The 23,444-nt window shown below is 38.0% G+C and overlaps 2 protein-coding genes across 2 annotated transcripts; one reads left to right on the top strand and one right to left on the bottom strand.

Moving 5' to 3' along the window:
* Positions 1-1,700: 1,700 nt before the first annotated feature.
* Positions 1,701-21,822, bottom strand: rassf4a (Ras association domain family member 4a). Its single transcript, XM_054600460.1, is given in 12 exon segments — positions 1,701-2,099; positions 2,946-3,043; positions 4,109-4,230; positions 4,356-4,407; positions 4,487-4,588; positions 4,941-5,110; positions 6,975-7,054; positions 7,771-7,877; positions 15,827-15,902; positions 16,039-16,107; positions 21,703-21,731; positions 21,733-21,822. Coding segments are annotated over 12 exon segments (1,065 nt in total). The 3' UTR covers positions 1,701-2,029.
* LOC129092492 (C-X-C motif chemokine 11-like) lies at positions 16,812-18,552 on the top strand. Its single transcript, XM_054600461.1, has 4 exons — positions 16,812-16,921; positions 17,104-17,233; positions 17,324-17,407; positions 17,988-18,552. The coding sequence occupies exons 1-4, from the start codon at positions 16,855-16,857 to the stop codon at positions 18,106-18,108; spliced, it is 402 nt and encodes a 133-aa protein (XP_054456436.1). The 5' UTR covers positions 16,812-16,854; the 3' UTR covers positions 18,109-18,552.
* Positions 21,823-23,444: the final 1,622 nt, after the last annotated feature.

Raw genomic sequence — 23,444 nt, 5'->3', positions numbered from 1 at the left:
GTATCAGGACAGAGCTCAACTTGTATGCTGGCTGAGGAGTACAGAACAGAGTGGAATGGTGCTTCCTGAAGTATCCTGTCAAAATAAAAAAGTTGGGTGGGTTAAAATATTTTACCATACCACTTATACTGAGGTAACTTCTTTATATCTGGTTATATTAACTGGGAAATGTTGCAAATCAACGAACAGGACTTTTTAAAATTAATGTGATAAAGTATTTTGATTTGTAGAGGATTTGAATAGAATAGAATAGAATAGAATAGAATAGAATAGAATAGAGCATCTTATCCATATTGACCAACCCTACTGTATAGCCAAAATAATGTTGCATATCACCCCACAACTAATAAACTCCTCAACTTTGAAAGAGTTGTCCTCCATCACGCCGACTCGTTTGCATTCACAGCCTCGTTGTTAATACTCAAGCTCATGCGACCGTTGTGTAGTTTGTTTAGCCAAACGTAGGTTTTAACTTATGCCGATTGCATTCACGCTTCAAAAATCATAAAATTCGTGTTCATTTCTGAAGATTATCTCACTGAACAAAATTTGTAAGTATCTCAAACTTGAGTTTGCCAATGAGTTCATTTTCTGGAATAATACGATTGTCAGGGCTGCTCACAGGGGGTGTGATCGCTGGATGTGACCTACTGACTGTTTTCATAAAGGAGTGTTCCTCCATTCAATTATGACCTCATCTGTCTTAATCCTAGACTTCCCGTAAAATTCCATCAAGGAAATATATTTATGTCTCAAAAACAACTTTCTCAACTGCTGTGATTTTCCTCTCTTCCATTATCAATCTATAATATGTCACCAAAAATGTCCGTCGCTATCACAAAGCATTACAGTATAAACAAGTACATAAAAACACACACAAGTAGACTTGAATAAATGGACCATTCATTGATTAGTAGCTTCTTGCCCTTGTTGAAAAAGTGGTGTGATAGTACAATATTGCCTGTATGAGTGTTGTCTCTGATGATGGCTTGTGCTCTTTTCCTGAAATCATCCAGGCTTAGCTTGCTTTTGTAGACATACCAAATCTCTTAAGGCTTCTTAATTAATTTTCAGTATGCAGTCGTTGTTCTTGGACCAGTTAATAACGTAAGGGATCTGAATGCGTAGGAATTTAAAACCATTCATCGCAGAAATACCATCAATAGCGACTGCAGTGTGGTCCTAGTCATCATCTGCAAATGTATTAATCTGATATTTAGCAACACAGTCATCTTAATACGCTGAAAAGCAGTGGACTGACATGGCAACCCTGTGGCACCCCTGTGCTCACAATATATACAACGTGTATGAGGTGTGCCAACAATGAATCAAATGGTTATTTGATTAATATGGCACTTTAGCAATAATGGTCAAGGTTGGTCCACAAAACATTAGAACAGACTTGCTGTTTGTGAAACTGTGGGAAAACGGAACAGCCCTTCTTTCTCAGGATACCCTCATTGTGTAATGTTGATAGGTTAACACACACACACACACATACACACACACACATACACACATACACACACCAACAAAGATCATGGGAACTAGCTGGCAAATAGGGTCACTCAGAAGAACAATGCTAATCTGTGCTCCAGTCACCGTGGAAGTACAGGAAATAATAAAGATGGCTGTTTTCTTTGTGGGAAGTCCGAGGTGGGTATTATGTTTGGTGTCAGCAGAGATCCAACTGCATTTGTAAAGGCCACACTAAAACAGATTTATTACATAAAAAGGTCCAAGTCAGAGAATACATTTCCAAAAAACAGCTTGTATCAATATTCAAATTTGCAGTAAGAATTTTCATACAAAATGCTAATATATTAATAGTAAAGATATCAAAGCAGTGATACAATTCAATGTAATACAGTAACTTCAACAGATTATACAAACTGTCATTCTAAGAGTAGAAGCACATTGGTGTTTGATATGGTTCTATTATAGCCTTTAGTTTTACCCTTTTACCTTTACCTCTACATTTACTACAGACACACATACACACAGGTTACATCATTTCATACAAAAACACTCATATTCTGTCACTGGTGTGAGCTTTGCCTTCTAGCTGATGTTGGATCATAGACTTCAGAGCACTGTACCTGCAGAGGCGAGAAAACACACATGATTTAAGACTGTCGCTGACACACTCTTACACATTTAAATACATACATATAAAAAAGGACATGTAAACTGTAAACTGAGTGACAAAAGTGTCCCAAAAATCACGTGTTACTTGGTCTCCTTTCTGACCCTGTCTATAGCTCTCAGCTCCAAGCACCAGTGTTTGTAAGATTTTAAGCATGATCTTAAGATGTAAAATGTTAAACACTTTCTCTGTAGTTTTAAGTAAATGTTACTCAAACAGGAGTCAACTTTGAAGGAAGGTAAGGTCTACATGGGATTGACTAAAAATAAACCACATTGCAACGAAGGAACATATCACCTAGTGCAACGTTGTGGCTCATTGTTATGTCAGTGGCACAGTGGAACCAGCTGACAGGCAATACATGTTGGTAGGATCAATTAAATTTAATTTGTTGATATAAAAATCCTTCTAGTTAAAAGAGTTTGTGTGTTTGAGCCCACATGCATGCCGGAAGTCACTCACACACACATACACACACACACACACACACACACACACACACACACACACACACACACACACACACACACACACACACACACACACACACACACAAATCATATTACGAGGCGGAAATCTCAGTCATATGAGTTATGGATTACACAATCTTGAAAACAGCGAGTGATGACTGTTTCTCACAAACACTGTCCTCACTGAAGGTTATGTTTTGATTCTGTACTGCCGGCCTCAGTCACAGATATTGCTTCACATAATGAAATAGACCGTCATTAAAGAAGTCTTTGTCTAGATAGGAACCAGTTTTGCAACGGTTTGTTGAGTGTAGTGACTCTTGACTTACTTTTTAGTCAGCTTGTTTATCTCGCGTTCCTCTTCCTCCTTAAGTTTCTCTACAAAGCTGTCTAAAACAGGAACTTCAAACTTTATGTATTGGGCAACCTGTTGAGAAAAAGATTCAAACATATCAGCAAAAGCAAGGTACACATGTCCTTGATGATATGATACCATTTGCACACATTCTGTAAGTAACCAGGCATCCAATTTCTTTTTGTTTATATAGTTTACACTCAATTTCTTTTTCCAGATAAAAACAATGACAACTCAAATCAACGGCCCCGGGTTGCAGGCCTCTGCCTACCAGTCAAGTTGCAGTTTACTTTCATGTGTCCAAAATGTCATCACTTCATCACTTTATCCTACTAGACATTTGTGTGAAATTGGCATATAAGCATATATATATATTTATGGCCAAAAGCGTGTTATGTGAGGTCACAGTGACGTTGATCTTTCATCATCAAAATCTAATCAGTTCCTCCTTGAGTCCAGGTTATATTTGTGCCAAATTTGAAGAAATTCCCTCAAGGTGTTCCTGAGATATTTCTTCCGCAAGATTGGACTGACGGGCAGAGGGACAACCTAGAACATAATGACTCTGTCCATGGCTGTCGCGGGTATTTTATTTTATTTTATTATTTTTTCATTATTCAAAAAACAGGAACATCTGTTTTCCTGATAATCCACAGAACAGAGTATGATAAAACCATAGTTAACTTCTGGAAGGAAAAAATCCTTTTGAATATTTTAAATGCAATATTTTATGCTCCGAGCAACACAAACAAGACTGTATTCATCTTTACTGTGTTGGAGTGTAGGCAGGAAAAATAGGTGCATATTTACAAACCCTACATATAACAACAAAACAATGGCTAGATATAGAGGAAAGGTATTTGGATGAACTGACCCTTTAACTTGTGTTCCTGAGTTATCAGCCCAGAAAGGTTCACAACAAAGTGCAGTCACAACAAAATAATGTCGGCCATCTTAGCCCATTGTCATTGTCAGATCGGAAACAGGATATCTTTTCTCAGCTTGCTAAATTAAACCCAACTGTTCATTGTATCATTGTGTGTCTATATTTAGGACAACTCTAAATATAAAAAGGGGTCACTTATCGAGACCGAGACGATAAAACATAGAGAGTGTTTGCAGAAGGCCCAGACTCACATCATAAGTGACTTCCTCTCCCAGGTCTGCCTCCGTGATCAAGATTTTGGAGATCTTCTCACAGGGTCCATACAGCACACGAGTCACCAGAGGGTATTCACCATCCCTCAGTCGGGTCCTTTCTACAACGATATAGACAAATAAAACAAGGGATCATTAACACACACAACACAACATTTCTACTGACAAAACCACAATGAGTAAGTTAGTAAGTTGGGTAATGGTAATGAGTAATGGTACGACTTACGGCCAGACTCGTGCACCATATAAAGAACAAATTCCTCAGACTTATTCTCCACCTTAAAAAGACACAAATACAGATTATCTCTAGTTTTACTGAAACATCACTTGAGATGTAACATGTGTCTTACTGCTTACCCTGAACTTGTGCAGCAGCAGGTTGAGGACTTGTTCAGTCGTCATGGAGCTGTTCACTCGTACGTTAGTGACTGATCCATAGGCTGGAGTAAATACAGATGTCTGGAAGCAGGAGAAACAAAAGTACACAAAGTATTAGGAACTTTGCTTCATCAACACTTGAGGGATTCCTGGAATTGAACACCTTGGACATTTTGAACAGGAAGGAAATCCCTGATTTCAAAGCTGGAAACTGTTCAATAAAAACACATTCAAGAGAAACTGATGAAGAAACTCAATGTAACTTTGTATTCTGTGGCACATTAATTAAATCAGCCAACAGCAGGCTATTGCGAAACTCAGCACTAGGACAGGCACACCCGTACAGGAAACTTCTGCCCTTCTGCAGCTGGAAATGTGTCAACAACGGGATACATTAACGTGTGTGCCTGTACACGTGTTCTGTTTATTGTACCTTGTGGTTGTAAAAGTGTCCGTTGATTGAGAACCTGTGTGTGCGCAAGCGCTGCAAATCTCTGGCAGTGTGTGTCTTTGACCTCCTCTGAATCCGCATGAAGGAGGCATCACTCCTAGTCCGCATCAGCTGAGGAGAATCCTCCTCATCCTGACCAAACATGTCCCCACCTCAGAATAAACAGAAACACAACTCTCTTAATGCATGCATTATGTACATCAGCAGCTATTTGTTGCAGTTACACTGAAAACAAGATACAAAACAATTGCAGACAGTTTTACATAAATCTTGATCAACATATGGAGTTCTACATGCTAGGTATTCACATTTCTTTCTTTAAGCTTTCATTGTCTGACGCATGGCCCGTTTTTGTGAGTGATTTTAATAATCACGTATGTTTCGAGGGAGACTGTCAATTATTATATACTTTTATTCAATGAGTTCAGACAAAATCAATTAGTTCAAATTTGTTTGTTTTGAACCAATGAACAAAATTTTATTTGGCCACTTCGTAATATTTTCAATGTTAAAAACAAATGATTTGCTACATACTACAATCTACCTGGTGGATTCATGGGGATTTTATTGAGGAAACTGGTAGATTCTACCAGTTTCCTCAATAAAATCCCCATGATTTGTTGAAAGACATTGGACCCTAGTTTTATAGCCAGTTTAGCCAATATCTTTGTTGAATAACTATTTGTTATTTATGATTAACAATTTCGGAAGAATCCTTTTTATCAAGCGTATGAATGTGTCTGTATCCAAGTCAGATACTTGCCACCCTCCTTAACTTTAATGAGATGATTACCAACATTGTCCTATCTTAAATTATGTTGAAATGGTTTCAAAGTGTAAGTAAGTTTTTCCAAACCCATACAATGCACCATGTTTTTAACCCAGACGCCAATGTTAATTCAATCAGTTTTCTTTAGGGTTATAAGTAACTTTGATATATGATAAGTTCATTTTTAACACAGGAGAAAGAGAAAGAAAAGCAATTACAAATCTGTCTGCTACTTCAGCACCGCGGACAGCGCTATGGATTTATTAATTCACAGGACAGTGAGAGCCGCTGCGGCATGCCTGGTTGAATCACAAGCATTGCCTAGAGGTGCTGCACTCAGCTCTGGCGGCCACTTCACAGCTGCAACGCGGTGCAGGGCCATAATCAGGGCCATATATTCTAACTTGAACAAACCTCAGTCAGATAAAGGATGAGTCAGGCAGACTAGACTTACATATTCAACTAAACAACCCCTCTGACCATGCACTCTTGATGCTACTAGTAGTCCATGAGCCAGACTCCCTAAATGTGTCCATTGGGCCAATTTGTGGGACCATGTTTCATAGTATTATTTTTAATTCCCTTGAGTTAGAAAGTGTATGCTAACATTGCACCAAATGTAGATTTCTATGTGCTATCACTCTTTTTTTCATTCCAATTTTTTTTTCCAATGTTTGTTTTACCATTTTAAACATAGAGCCAGTATAAAAGAGGGTGATATATACAGCATATAATTAAGTCATATATCATTTTTAAAGCTTAGACTACAAGGGAGATGCATTTTGGTCATTTTGTTAGAAGGGGGATTGCATTCCCCATGAAATTGCCTTCTGTATATATACATATACTTTTGTTCTGTGTGTGGGTTTAATAAAATAATACAGGGGAAATATTTCCACCAGACTTTGAAATCCTCTAACAGGAGTAATACAAATCTTTATGAAGAAAATATAAATTTCTTGGTTTGTTTATCTGTGGCCAAGAAGAACCCTCCAGACTGCTTAAAAAGACCAAATGTCAGAACCCTGACTAAGCAGTCTAACCCTGATTATTTATAGAGTTAATGATCTGAGCTAGGTGGCATCTCATGGTAATCTGTGCTCAACATGTGACCCAACCTTTCGAATGGAACTGCTTAATTAAACACATATGGCGCTCTGATCTGATTCAGCATGTGTTTGTAATCTGCATTAATCCATCAAGTGTGTGTGTGAGAGTGTGAGAACGACTGCACGTGTGCTACTCACTAGCTAGTCCACCCTCTGTGCCCAGTGAGTTATTGTTCGACTCCGCTGAGAACTGCTTTGCCAAAGCAGATATATCGTTCCTGTGGAAAGACAGAGGAACAATGTCTTTATTGTTTGTTAACATTTTTTTTGTTGCACTCTCTATATACCATACTTGTTAAAATGAAGCTACAGCCGGGGCAAATCTAGCTTAGTTTAGCCAATTGGTTAATTGGCTAAACTAAGCTTAGCCAATTTGTTAAGCTTTAATTGGTTAATTGGTTTGTTCATAAATGATTGAAACAGTGAGATTGATGTATTCAAATTGCTTGTTTTAAAAACCCAGATATATTCACTTTATTACTCTGCCAAGAAACATATGTTTATCATACATGATACATTCATTGGAGAAGTTGGAACCAGTGAATGAAATTGTGTTGCCAATGCAAAATAATAAATAATGTATATAGCTTTTGCATGTTGTTCTTTAATTTCTTATTTTGTTTTAGGCCTAACTATTCATATCTAATTCACTGTTACATGCTGTAACATGTAAATCCCCACTTCTCTTACTTTATCTTATCTTAAGTATAGCCAAATCTTTAGTACAGCACCATCATGTATAGGCCTACTACACAGGTAAAAGGAGTTTCCCTAGTTTCCTTAAGGGTGGGGAACAAGGAGGTCAGTGATTTTAGTTTGACTTTGTCTGCTATTGTGTGAGAGGTCCCTGTTGAAAGTGTTGTTATCACACGGCCCACATCTGTTTGTTTGGCACATGAAGTCATCTGTGTCAGTCTGGACCGGGTTGTCATACCGGTTGAGACGAAATCTTTCATTGTCGTCGTACATCTGAAGTCTGATTGGTCGGCGCAGACCCCAGTAGATGTTCAGCAACCCCTCAAGGATGAGCTCTCCATCCTCCTACACACACAGATACACACACAAACACACGTACACACATATAACAATGATCATCAGCACACGTGGTCAAAGGGGATATCCTGCTGGCCGCCCGCCACAGCGGCTAAATATCAGGTGTACGTGCAGGAACAGTCGCTCACAGCTACAGGGTGAACCCTCTCATCTTGGAGAAATCCTGTCAAGTTTTTGACCTGCCCTTTTTTACACAGTACAAGGGTGAAGTCACGTCTGAGAAGGCAGCAATAATGAGAACATAGACATGACTGCTTTAGGTCACGTACACGCAGGGGGAGGTGTTTTGATTTCACAGAACCGAAACTCTAAATTTGGAAGAAAATGATCACACTATTTGTTCTGTGTACAGAAATAAAACAATGTCACCTTGTTTTTCAGTTGGCTTTTGAATGAAAAACAAAAAAACAATAATTATTAAAGGTTTCTAGCAAGTTGGCCTGAGTGGTGAAGCCTGAGATCAAGTTTTTTGTGCACATATTGAAACTGAACCAGTAATGATTCAAATTTTGCAGCACAACTGTGATCACAGATCCCTTTCCATCATCTCAATGCTGCTTTTTATACCATCAAAATATCTACTTTGATACTCCAGAATACAATGTTGATCTTTTAACACAATTCTGCTGATGGAAAAGTCTATAAATCAGTTTGTCACAGCGAATTTGAAAATTGTAAACATATGACTTCACTGAGCTCATGACAGATGATGGGTGAATTATTTGCAGTTGTGGAATGTAAGTACATTTACTCAAGTACTGTATTTAAGTAAAAAAAATTAGGTACTGGTACTTCACTTGAGTATCTCCATTTCATGCTGCTTTATATTTGCTCCCAACTAATTTTGAAAGCCAATATTGCACTTAGTACTCCACTCCATTTACCTGACAGCTTTAGTAACTAGTAACTTTGCCGATTTAGATAACTAATACAAAATGTAAATCAACAAACACATCATGATATATTATTACAGGTTAAGATACACAGCAGTATATACACTATATACTGTATATAAACACTTTAATGTATCACTAATTATAATCCAGTAATATAATAAACATTATTCAGAAAGGGGTAATTCTGCACAATGGGTGCTTTTACTTTTGTATTTCTCAGGAATATTTTTAAGTATTTTTAAAAATGTAGTATTGCTAATTTACTCAAGTAAAATATCTAATTACTTCTTGATCTACTGATTATTTGTAAACAACTTGTCTGACGGTAGAAAACCAAAAAATCTTCTTGGTGCCTGTAACTACTATTAGAGTCCAAAAAGTAAAAGAAACCGGTACAAAACAGGTGTGTGTGTGGACCTATTTAGTCATTTTTTTAACAGTTAGTCTGACAGGGAAACTGCAAAAAACTATTTTGACTTAAACGATTCACAAACCAAGGAAAACTGATCAACCATGTCGGTTGTAGTTAAAAACTGTGCAAAATGAGATTTAGTATTAGTGTTTATCCTTTTGTCTCGGACCATGTGACCGCTGAAACACGAATGCATGCATGAAAGTATTTAATATGAGGATCTCAGACTGCTTTTTCCACAAACAATTTACGGAGCTGAACTAATTATTCATGCTGAGCCTCTAAATGTATGTCTTTCATGTTTATAGACTGTTAATTGTTTCATAAGGATTGGTAACTTGTTTCTGACACAGTTACTTCTCATCGTTATGACACAATTGCACAGCGATGGGATTAAAAGGAGGCTAATTAGTGAGAAAAGTTCTAAAAGAATAATAATACTAGAGATTATCACATTCAGTTTTTATTGCCATTCTTAGATGGATTAGAATTGTAATGCTAAAATGTCAGAGAAAAGAGAGAAGAAGCAGAAAGCGGGTTTAAGGAGGTTAGGCAGATTGCTCCCAGGGCTTCATTGTTTCTGGAACATAAACATTCAGAGCAGCTGCACCACTGAACCATGCTGACCCGCCACTCCTGAGTTTCCTGAACAGGCAGGAACACACCCTCACACACACAAATCCACAGAGATGCGAGTAAGGTCAGCAGAGCTATTTTTGGAAGTAGCGGTTAATTGCTTTGCTTCAGGCTGCCTCTATAAAGCCTGGATTCACACTCCGGTCCACTCATACTCAACTCTGCGAACGAGCCATCACTCTGTTTCACTCTGCATGTCAACCATACAACGCACGCATCAAAGGTGAGAGTGCTTCTTCTTTTTGTTGTTTATTATCAGCTACTCTCTTATAGAGCTACCAACTTTGCAATTTCTACAAGTTGATTTTAAAGGATTTGTAGAAAAATGTTACAAACCTGATAGAAGTTCAGAAACACACATTATGAAATTGTAATTGTAAATTTCAGTATCAAACAAGGAAAGAAGGGTATGATTAGTTATTAGTTTTTCTGTTATAATAAAGCAATTAAAAAGCAAACTGCTAAAAGACAACAGGCAAAACAGCATATGCAGTTACTGTAAAGAGTTTAAGCAGCAAACGGACAGACCCTAATTAAAAAAAGTAAATTAAAATCACAATCGAGATTTGTTTTTCAGTAAATGGTTTAATTTATTTTATGTCATTGAAGTCTGTAGGCAAAGAGCCACTGTCTAACATTTACTTTTTCCTCCCCCGCTACAGCATGACACGCAGGTGGTTGTTGCTTTCCCTGCCTCTCTTACCCACCATTACTGAGACGCTCGAGGACTTGCCTGTCCAACCAGCATCCACTCAATCGACCCAGAGCTCCCAGTCTCTGGAGGACTACAGGACTAGTATTCAGGCCCTTGCATGCCCTGCTGAGGCCCCAAGCTGCGGCCTCGTCAGACTCCAGAGGTCCCCCAAGCTACGGCAGTTCTCAAAGGCTCAGATGAAAATCTCTGTCTCAGCCTCACTTCCTCGCGGCTCTCCCCGCACACTAAGGACTTCCAGACATTACAGTCTGAGTCTAAACAGCACAGAGGATTTTTCTCTCAAGATGGGCAGACAAAAAGACTGCAGGGTCAAAGACCCTGTAGACTGGCTGTTTGGACAGATAAAGGACTTGAAGAGAGATGTTGTTGTGGGACGCCCCGAAGGAACTTTGGTGGAATAACTCATAATCAAACAAGGTTGGAGGAACCGGCTTTATTTATGAAGATTCAAAACAATGAGCTGCATAATGAGACTCATTATGATGGCTGGACAAAGACAAAATTACCAAAGAAACGTGAAGAACTATTTATTTCTATGCACTAAGGACTCAAGTCTACATGTTTACATTGGATATTTTGTAAAGATGTAAAGGATATAGTCTCTAATAAAAATACATAAATGATCTTGAAGATGTTTATTCTCTGTCGTTTCTGAAGTGACTACAAAGAGCTGAATGATCACATGTAAAATCAAAACATTTTAAGTTTCCAGCTTTTAACAGCTTTAAAGAACTTGCTTTGTTTTCTGCAATAGGCTGAAGTTTTGGACTGTTGGTCAAACAAAACAAAACATTTGAAATCATCCACTTGAGATCTGGAAACAGTTTTACTACTTTTGGACATTTTAGAGACTAAATTACTATTTACTCAGGGTTGGATCCATGGATGTATTAATAATAATAATAATAATAATAATTAAGCCTTTATTAGTCTCACAATGGGGAAATTTGGTTTTCTGCATTTGACCCATCCCGGAGGAGCAGTGGGCTGCAATGCAAGTGCCGGGGAGCAATTTTGGGGTTAGGTGTCTCGCTCAAGGACACCTCGGCATGTTGCCTGTAGAGGGGTTCGAGCCACCGACCTTGTGGTTGCGGGTCAAGCGCTCTACCTCATGTGCCACAGCTGCCAAAAGACTGTGACAGGTTATTTCTTTAGGCCTGTGGTGGAATGGAAATAAGTACCGTTACTCATATACTGTACTCAAGTACAATTTTGATGTGGGCTACTTGAGTTTCCATATGTTCCTTCATTTCAAAGAGAAAACTTTGAACCTTTCACTCCTTGAGTGTTTAAGACACTAGTTAATTTTCAGAACATATCTTAAACACAAACCATGTTATAACCAAGTAGTAGAAAGTAATTCAGTATCTATTCAAGTATTGCATTTAAGTATTATTTAAGGTACTTGAGTATTTATGTTTTTTGTTACTTTATACTTCTACTATAATACATTTCAGGGGCAAACATTGCACTTTTTACACCACTACATTTATTTACTTTATTTAGTTACTTTTCAGGCTAAATATCAATTACATCATGATATATTATTTTATGTTAAGATAATACTTTATTGATCCCCTGGGCGACATTCACAGCTACACAGCAGGATTATTAAAATGATCCTCACTTTTACCAGCTGCAACATTCAAGTAAAGTACATATTAATACATGAACAATTATAATCTGATAATATTTTATATATTATTCTGACATGGGCCACTCTGCATAATGAGTGCTTTAACTTTTGGTACTTTAAGTATATTTTGATGCTAGTACTCATGTACCTTTATTTAAGTCATCAGTCACTGCCACACAGAGACTCATACAGCTCATTAATTAAACGCTGGTATGGGATCAGTACTTAGTATTGGGCTGCTACCCAAAGCCCAGGTATAGGTAACCAGACTGAAAAAGCCGGATTGGTGGAACCCTATTTATTACTGCACACAGAACAGCAAAACACCCAACAGTATAATGACCTCATTTGAACTGATACAATAAAATGCTATTTACATATTAAAGCCCAGCGACCCTGAATAGGATAAGCGGTTTTAGATAATGGGTGGATGTTAAAGCATCACTTATAATAATCCAATAACATAATATGTAACTCAACCATTCGGTCAGATTATATTTTATTTTATTTTTTGCTAAATTTAATTTAACTTTTTTTGCTGATGCCTCTTGTTGTTGCAGTATCCACTTAAGCAGCCGTAATGATGCAAATTTCAAATAGTGGGACTCAAGAAGGATAATCTTATTTTATCTTTTAATGTAACACTCACAGGGGGCATTTTAATGAGTATTATTTCATAATCTTCTTAGAATATTTTTATTCTTAATAGAGATTCTAAATGTGAACTGTAAATGGCGTATAACTTCTACTTCAGTAGAGGATCTGAATCCTTCGCTTAAGCACTGCAATAGACCGACCACATCTCACTTTTTTAGCAGTGAGCCTGAAATCTAGACAATTGTATCCCACACTGCCCTCTAGTGGTAGTCAGTGGTGCTACAGTGCTGGCATTGTAAACTAAAAAGTACCCGATACAGCCACTACAGTACGCTGCATAGACATGATTATTATTTGGTTTAACACAGCAGAGGAGCCCAGGCAGAAACATTCAGCCCCTCTTGTGAACCAATAATGAGTTGTGAAGGAGAACACACCTAAAGATATCAGCAACATCTACATGATTACAACTAATAGAGTTGTACTCTGCATTCATGTTAGAGCTTGTTTTCTGGTTTAGCCTCCAACTCAAACCCCATGACATTATAACCCCAACATGACTAACACACATCCCATTAACAAACCTGCAGAGCGGGATCATGATAAAATCTTAGAACAACTACAAATCTACTTTTTTTAATCACAGGACCTGTTTAAATCTGCCTGGATAACCAAAATAAATTATAAAAACAAACACTAGATATAGATGATCACAGTAAAAGTCTGTCTGGGAGCTATGGTGAACGTCTACACCTGGTTTTCATCTGAAGTCATTCAACTCAATCACTGTATTTTCTAGAAAGTCACATTAGGAGTTTCCAAATGTTGGTCTTAACCCAAGAATGTTGCTGCTGAGTAATCTCCCTCATATGCACATATCTAATGAGTAAGTCATGAGTAAACCTTGGCCTCACTCCATCAGCTTTAACATTACATGAAACAACTATTACAGCACAACAATAGACACATTTATTTCTGATCATATGTCATATATACACCATTACAGTTATCACCATGCTATTTCAATGTTTTTTCTACCCTAACAATACAGTAACAAAAAAGTTAATTTGGTGTCTGTTTTTAAGCTTTTGATTGTGTCACATGATCTTCCTTAGCAGATGCTGTTGGCCAGTTGTCACGCGATGGTCGAGGTTCAAATTTGACTTTAAGGACACCTCATCCATGTTGAAATAAGAGTTGAGATTGAAAGTAAAATCTTTGACATTGGAGAATTTTTTTTAAAACCAACCTCACAAAAAGGTCCATTTAATAGATGTTCTGGAGCTTTGGATTTTTCTGCATGAACATGTTAGATCAACAGCTTCTGAATGGACTTTTGGGTAGTCAGCTGCTGTTAGTAACTTTGAATCAAAGTTTCTGTGGTTTCGAATTGTGATTCTAGCTTTTATTTTAGTAAAGGCGAAGATTCAATCAAAATGTGTAACTCTTGCCACTGCTCATTGCACTTACATCACACATAAAGTGCAATAGGATTGAATCGCAAGAGATGAATTTAGCCTTCAAACCAGACCCTAAAACAACAAAAGCTGATAACATGTTATATGCTCCTATAAATTATTACTTAGTATGAGAGACACAGAGATAAGTTGCATTGTGCGTCTCTTTAATGCCTGTTCCAAAGAGTAAATTTACACAGAAGAGATCAAACAGGGGATGTTTAAATTTGTTATTTATCGGGATCCTATTTATTATCATGCAGATGATCAGATTATGTTGGTATAGCTTTGCCCAAAAATGCAAATGGCCCTCTCTAGAGCCAGTGTTTGATTTGTTCGTTCTAGGCTACTGTAGAAACATGGTGGCAGCTCCAGATGTAGATATAAACAGCTCTTTGTAAACTAACAAAAACAAAACAATTGTTACTTATTAACTTATTAATATTAAATTCTATTTCTGCCAATAGATCCACCTAAATGCTTGCACGGTTCCTTTAAATTTGGGCAACATTATCATACTGATATGTGGCTAAAAGGCTCCTATGATACGCCTAATTCCGATTACCAATAAAACAAATAGTCTAGAGTCCACATTTCTCACCAAACTGGAGCCTTGGACAACCTGCGTAATACAGAAAGCAACATCAGTGGTTTTCACTTTCTTTTTACAGCTACCACACTTTTATATATATATTTACTGAATCTATTTAGCTATTAGTGCAGCAACCCGGTCTGGTTGAATTACTAACTTCCGAGTTGACACCCTCTTACAATCTCAAGCTTAAAATGACTCATTACAAGTGAAAGCGGTGTAATGCAATGTGTTGAGTCATTCTCAATAATGAGTCAAATCAATTGATCAATTTTCAGTAAAAACGATGAAGTTCAAGCTGTGGTATCCTTATTTTTGGTTAATATTGGGTCATATTGTGATATCACTGGTCCTCCTATTATACATGTGTATGTTGCATGTATACATGTTATGTCTGTGACTGTGGGGGGATTTTCCAGGAATGAGACAATAATGAGTCTGGCTGGTGGGACAAAAAAGAGGGACGGACCATGACCACGCTGCCCTAAACCCCACAAACTCAAAAACCTTCAGGGCACAAAGGGGAACTCCTGACCATAAAACCAATAGAATAATTATCAAAAAAATAACGAAACACATTACAACAGCAAAATGTTTACTGTGGAAATACTTTGTTAAGCAGTTAGTGTACATAACTGAAATCTGAGACTCCTTCCCTCCTTCCATTTTCATTTTGAGGTAAAGGGGATTTTTCTTTTGGTTTGCCAGCCGTTTGGCATGTTGGAATGGCAGATCTGTGCTCAGAAGCTTATTGGATCTCAGGTTTCCTGTCCTCATCATCTGCCTGAGTGTTGTTACTGGTTTAACTGGTTCCAGTTTTGTATGTGTGTGACCCATTTCATAAAACCGTATATCCTGCAGTCCATCACACCCACACATACCCACACACACATACCACCGAGCAAACGTCAAACACTCCCTGTTTACCTTTTTTATTTCTTTTTTATTTCTGCCAGCACTCTCTCCTGTCATGGGATCTGTCTGAGTTTTTCTTACCTCACGAGTCCGCAGCTGGAAGTTTTTCCCTTGGTGGTAACAGTTGTACGTCCTAAGCAGTGACAAGATGTCAGACCTGAATATGAAAACAAGACCACAAAGGCTATCAGCTTTCATAACTCTCACACAATTGTGACATTTAATACATCAACATTGTGATTTCACTTGATTGTATGTGACTACTGTGTAGTAAGTGAAATAAAAGGACTTACTTTGGTATAAGTTTCTCTTCACTGAGCTTCACGTAGGTCTGACGCTCACCCATTCTGTCTAGAGCCCAGCTGTGGCAGAAAAACACGACAGACCAACATTAGTAATAAAATAAATAACACTGTGTATAATCATAACTAATAACCAAGTCTAATTGATAAATTATGATGAGCATGTACAGAAAATTTGACCATGTGCTATTTATAAAATGAATATAAAATATGCACATTAGTGTAGTGTGTTGTCATGTTTCATTTTTTATTTATTTAGACGATTGCATTGGTTTTTTTAAATCTAAAAGCAGGGACAGAGAATTATCAGAAATCACATGGTGTGGTTGACACAGAGCCAACTGAGTAACATGTTGTGGCAAAGCTCAATAAAGCCCGGAAATCCCTGTGTCGTCTGTCTCTTTCAAGGATAATGCCTGCTACTGTGGTAAGGTCCTTATAAATAAATAGCATCCTAATAATAATAATAATAATAAGAAACACTATTTAGTCTTTTCTGTGGCACAGTTTCTAAAGAAAACAACCAGTCTGCAACACCACTGTCTTTTTTGTCCATTATCTTAAGTGCATGGTTAAAACCAAAGGACACCTATTAATCACTGTGTCCTTCAAGGTTTCAAGTATTTTCTGACAAAACAGAGGAATGGTGTCCCTGATTCCTGTGTCCATATATTTCAGAGGGAAAGGGCCATGGGGAATTTCCTGATTTGGAAAGCCCAGTGCAGAGTATGCGGGGGGAGGAGCAAGAGTATAAAACGGCAACATGTGGCTCAGAGGCTCAGTGTCAACACTTAGCTCTTCTCCAGAATGAAGCTTTTTCCTCAGTCCGTCTGTAAACTCGCCTTCCTGAGCTTCTGCTTTGTACTGATCACAGGTAGGAATCATCTATGCTCATTCTTTCATAAAATCTGGATAGAGTAAAAGTGGGGATTGTGTTTTATTGGGGCAAAGCTGTCTGAGCATGTTTAACTTGCTGTTACCTAATCTCTGCTCAAGTTAAACTGTATTGAATTAACTTGTAATCTTGTTACTGTGTCTGTATCTGTGTCGGTACAGTGAGAGAGTCAGACAGCACGTTCGTCCCGGGAAGATGTTTGTGTCCACATACGCAGCCAGGTGTCAGAGGGCAACTGAAAGAGCTCACAGTCTATCCAAAAAGCCCCAACTGTGACAGAGTCACCGTAATGTGAGTCCCAGATCCTGCAGAGAAACACATGCATGCATGCACACAGACGTCCAGATGAGTAAATGTGTGGGTTTACATGTGTTTTTCCAGAGTGACACTGAAGAGTACCAATGATCCAGTGTGTCTGAATCCAGAGGGGAGGCTAGGCAAACAACTGATTCGCTGCTGGAATAGGTGAGAGCCTTGATCAGTGAAAAGTACCTTTAGCTACCAACTGTGCCTCTGTAAGGCTTTTTATAGGGGATACTACAGTTTTGACAACCCTAAGAGTATCACGTAATTCTTCAATTTAGGTTAATTTGCAAATAAAAACAACAATATGCAATATAACATGACAGATTGCAGAATATTTTAGTATTTTAGTAATATTTTAGCCCCTCTGTTACCTAACTGGTAACCTAACTACCTAACTGGTAACAGAGGGGTTCCACCCTTCTTTTTATTTCCCGTAAATCACAGCCAAAGGTATCTTATTTGTTGCCAAGCCAGTTCTTGTAGAAACAAAGCACCTAGCTGAGCTGTTTATTTGTCTTTCCTCCAAGTTTGTGCCTCTAACATAGTAGTAATTAATGTTTTTATTATAATCCAAATATGCAATATTTTAATGCTTTCCTTTCTCAGTGTAAATGATGGATTCTAACTTAACAGCTGTTACAACAAATATTTTATCCAAGTAATTGATACGTTCTAGGAATATCAATTCACAGCCCTTCCTCCTGGTTTAAATCTATGCTTCTTGATGTGTGTTTTCTAGAGCTCATGAGTTGGGTCGTAATGTGATGCTTTGCCTGAAGAGGAGGAAGAGGGGGAGAGGTCGTCAGCGCCAGAGGAGCCGGGGCCTCAACAGAAAAACCTCATCCTCTAATTCCCAATAGACAGCCAAACTGGCAAATCACAAAGCTACCGAACGGAGAGAAGCTTGTACATGTAGTTTTTGCCACACTGGGGACTCCAGGTCACCAAAGGTCGTTTAAAATAAACAGCACACTACCACTTTTCTTTCTATAAATGTCACAGAGCTCAGACATCAGGATCCCCTGAACTGTTGTCTGAGCTGTAAATCAATCTTTCTTTGTAGGCCAGCAGCAGGGGGCTTTACTTTATCTGTGCAAAAGACTGATATTATGTTTAAATCTGAGCCCTGGAGGCTTGTCATAAATGTTAACAGTTTTAGCTATAAAACACTGTTAAATGGTCCATGTATTGTTCATGTGTAATTCTGTGTATGCAGCTGGAAAAGCGAACTGAAAACACTACATTGGTTATTTATTTTTATATCAAAAGGATTTTTTTTGTTTTATAAATATATCAGCAAAACATTTTGACCTTGTGTGCTGTTTATTGTTAAAACTTCTGATTATCTTTAGAGCCGAATGATGGGAGAGACATTACTTCCTTGGCAGGATATGAGAGGTCACCCGCAGCCTGCAGCTTTAGTTAATAAACTATAGGATGTGAGTCAGCAGCAGGCACAAAGCAAACATGCCTCACTTAAAACATCTGCACAAACAACAGGAGCTAACTGTGTGCTGTATTATAATGCAAACGTATACATATCTCTTCGCATGTGACTCTATTGTGAATAATTAGAATTGACTGAGGTATTTTGGAAAACATCACACCATTAATTTTGCACATCACAGGTTACAGTGGACTACAGTAGGTGTTGCCCAACTGAGATAGCCAGGTGATCAGGGAGTGTTTTATGAGGGCTAGTAAACAACTTTACACCAGCTCTGTGTCTCACACACACACACACACACACACACACACACACACACACACACACACACACACACACACACACACACACACACACACACACACACACACACACACACACACACACACTGCCTTGTACTTCTATCTTTGTGAGGACACTCATTGACATAAGTCTCTCCCAAAGTGAGGATCGGACCGGATGTCCTCACTCTTAAGGTCTTAAAGTCAAACTCGTCCTCACAAAGATAGCTTTACAAATACACCCTTACACACACACACACACACACAATATGTTTGCCTACTGCTTGGCGCCCACATTAATCTGGGAAATGGAAAGTGAATAACTAAGGCGTGTGCTAACCTGATTTGTCTCCCAGCTAAAACACCTATTGACATTGATATGAACCCTTGCATAGCTGACATGGGATCCTGTTATAAGTTAATGCTTGAGAGCACAAATTGGTCAATTGGAAAGTGAAAGTAAACTGCTGAACAACATGGCCTTTGTTCCAGACCGAGCCGGGTAATCTAAGGGACTTTTCCTATCTCATATGTTATCATAAATACAATTCAAGCAGTTGCCTTTAAAGTCAAATGTTTTTGGAGATCGAGTTATACAAAATACAGCTGTCGAGATAACAGTGTTTTGTTACTGGATGGCATGTTGCTAACAGAAGCCTGTCCAATCCAAAATAAAGTACTTTATAATTTTTACAGAAATGATCTTTTACACCACTACAATTATGTGACAGCTGTAGTTACTGCAGATTGAGATGTAGAATCTAAACCATCGGTTTATTACATTTGCTGAATAGTTTTATCAAAAGCTACACTGTATGCATAATTAAAAATAATTAAATAAATAAACCAAATACAACATAGAATTCTACTCAATGCATCAGTAATAATAGTCATAGTAATAATACAACAACAATTATACAAATACTAAAATGCACTAAACACTGATAGAGGCTATTCTGATTAATGTTTATACTTCAGATACTTTTAATTATATTGTGATGATAATACCTCTGTACTTTTACTTAAGTATAATTTGGCATGCAGGACTTGAACTTGAAAGTTGTACACTGTTGTATTGCTACTAATATTTAAGTAGAGGATCTGACTACTTCTAAAATCCCATTTAAGATATACATAACAGTGTTTTATTATTACACACTACTGCTTTCATGAAAAACACATCCCAGACCTTAACATCAGCCATCACCTAAGAATGAGTCTTTACCAAAGTGATTAACAACTTCACTGCAGATTTGCTTAACAACAACAACAACAACAACAACAACAACAACATCTTCCTGTAAATGGAAGGTGACCACATGATTCTGATGCACAGTATCTAAAATAACTATCGCAGCATCCACAATCATGATGCGGTGCCACCTAGTGTCTAAAGCATTATGTACACTGAACTTCCTCATGCATAGCTCCATCTTGCTGAGCGATAATACTGCTCAGTATAACTTGGACTGTGATTTCTGGCACCACCTGCAGGAACATATCCAGCAGGATAGGGGCCAGATGAACTTTGATGAGCCTTTTATGTAGTAATCTAACTAATCAGTTAAAATGCTGATGTGTGACTTTTTTTGTGATGCAGTTTCCACTTTGATATACTTCATTGTGATATATAACTCATTCATAACCAATTCAACCTGGTTGGTTCATCATACCCTTGTTTGTTATTAGTTGTAAAGTAAATGAGAGAAGATATGTATATAAGAATGAGATCTGGTACAGAGGAATTGATTCTTTTGTATTTCCGGCAGCTGAAACAGACAGTTTCTTAGAATAAAAATAGACAGAATAAAATGCTTGCATGAGCAACGATAGTCACCACAAAAACCAGGAAACAGACTGCCCAGTACTGGCCACAGCACTGTCTGACTGGGAAGTGATCTCTGGGAGGAGAGGTGCGGTTGAGCTAAACAACCGTTAAAACACCGAGCACGAAAGAGGGAGTCTTTCAGATTTCTATCATAATGCTGATCCTCTTATTATCTTCATACAGCTGAAGATTCAAATCCAAACAACTCTGAGCGACTTGATCATAATCTTCATGAAAATCCCTCAAAATATGTTTATTACAGATGCAGCACCATGAGCCCTCCCCTCCCTTTGATGACCTCTGCCCACCTCTACTTCTTATCCAAGGTATCTGCTGACAAAGTAGGTGCATAATGGGACGGTCAGTCTATCTCTTATACATGATTATACATAGTAATGGGTGTATAAATATTCCATCAGTTAAAGGATTCCAGTCTGTCACCATTATTATGCATTATTCAGACACTGCACAGGAGATAGACTAAAGGTCACACAGTGAATTTACATAATCAGTCTCTTGTCTTCTCTCCTCTTCGTCTTCTTTTGTGACTAAATTGCGCATTACCTCTGTGTGAAAGCTCCCTCGATGGACAAAGAACCTTTATTGCAAGTCTGCTAATTGGTTTGATCATCGCGAGATTCGTATCCAATTATCGCACCTACTGTGGCAGCTGAGCCCGGAGACAATCCCCATTCCCACGCGTAAAATAATGTCCACAACAGCTCCAAATAATGCACACACAAACCTTTTCACGAACGTGTATTAAAGTGAAACACTTAAATGTATCAGCAAATCACTTGCTGAAGAATGATGCTATTTATTTTGCAGCTACATCACTGTGAGGAACCTAGTTTTGTATCTACAGATTTAAGATGACGAAAAGGAAAGTTTTACATACCGGTCACATTTCAAACCGCAACTGAAAACCTGAATTTACAAGGTTAGTATCTGTATCCAACTTGATGGAACCCCTGGTCTCCAGGGCATTATGTTCATGGTTATGGTTAAATCGTATCATTGCACCGATAAAAGTCCTTCTTCCTGATCATTTGAGGAAGTAATACCCTGCAGTATGTCTAATCGGTTGGTTTCTTACCATAGCAGACTGCGTCCTCCGTCTTCTTCCGTATATCCACCACCGATGTATCCCGCGCCGTTGTTCGTTATCAGGCTTCATGCCACCCTGATGGTACGGTATTCAGAGCTGGAAGAAAACTGACAACAGTATGATCCAATAGAAGGCAGTGCTCATATGCTTAGACCAATCAACGTGGAGGGTAGGAGGGGCGATACCTCTCTCCTCTGGATCAAGGTGCCTCTGAGTGCTCTGCCGCATCCTCATCAGTCCTAACCATCAGTTTATCAGTTTTCCTTTTAACTTGTTGTTGGTTTGAGCTTCAAACTTCTAGAAAGTTCAGGTTCAGGTTAGAGTTAGCATTTGAATGTGTTCATTGACGTGTTTTATGCAAAATATGTTCATTTGACAAGATGTATATTTTGCATCATGGAAATGCATTTCCTTCTGCGCATTGTTGACAAACGAATGGGCAACCATGTCTAGTGTATTGAAACATAATTATTGTTATTGGACAATATATGTAAACTTGCTAATTTAGATTAATAATTGAAATTATATTGACTTCTGGAGTTTTTATCCTGTAGTATAAATGTTATGAATTTAGGAATTTGTGTTACTTTTGTTCATATAGTTTGTTACGTTTTTTTTCATTTCATATTTTTCCTTTTTTTTGTTTTGTGAAGTGTGTTATGTGTATGTTGAGTGACAGATTCAAATTAAAGTCATTTTATAAACAAAAAACAAAACAAAGAACGAACTATCTTAATTCCTTTTGCCTGCCTTTACATAAGAACATTTAATTCCTTTCACACAGCCACCATTAAAGCAGCTATCCTGTTATTTTCCAGTTCAGCAGTAAAGGAAGAAGTCCCTGTGGACTGTTAAGATTTATTTCCCCATCCTGTTTTTGAGCCTGGATCTGCCATCTAGGAAACTACTGTAGGATGGAAACACAAACTGTAGGAAGTCTCTCTCTCTCTCTCTCTCTCTCTCTCTCTCTCTCTCTCTCTCTCTCTCTCTCTCGCTCTCTCTCTCTCTCTTTCTAAATAGGATCTATGATTTAACATACACAGAGGAAGTAAGTTGTTCCTGCAGCTGTAGAACTTCCCCCATAGAGAACAGCTCATTCTTAAGGATATGACAAAGTTGGTTGAAACAGATTGGAAAAACTGATGTTCTTTTCGTCTCCATTATTGGGTCGCTCGGTTTTCTAATTGACCAGAGATCATGTGAAGACGATAATACAGCCCTAATTATCGGCCTCAGTGAACTCTGGACAAAGACTCCTTGTGCTCCCCATAAAAACCTCTCATCCCTCCTGACTGGATTCACATATCATGGTTTTCATACATTGTGCAAAAATATGTTTAAAAGGTTGGAAGAATGTATGACCCTGTGTAGCTGCTGGGGATGTAATTTGAGTCTAATATGAAGAATAAGCTAGTTGTTTAAGCCGCGGGTTATTTTTGTGTCAGTGTGTTTTCACGTGTCTGCTATTTAGCTCCAGTTCTCAGTGAGCTGCTTTCTGATGAATGAGGCACTCTGCTGTTATTGATTCTCTA

Source organism: Anoplopoma fimbria, chromosome 6 (assembly GCF_027596085.1).
Source record: "Anoplopoma fimbria isolate UVic2021 breed Golden Eagle Sablefish chromosome 6, Afim_UVic_2022, whole genome shotgun sequence".
Lineage (NCBI taxonomy): Eukaryota > Metazoa > Chordata > Actinopteri > Perciformes > Anoplopomatidae > Anoplopoma > Anoplopoma fimbria.
This window is presented reverse-complemented; position numbering and strand designations above follow the sequence as displayed.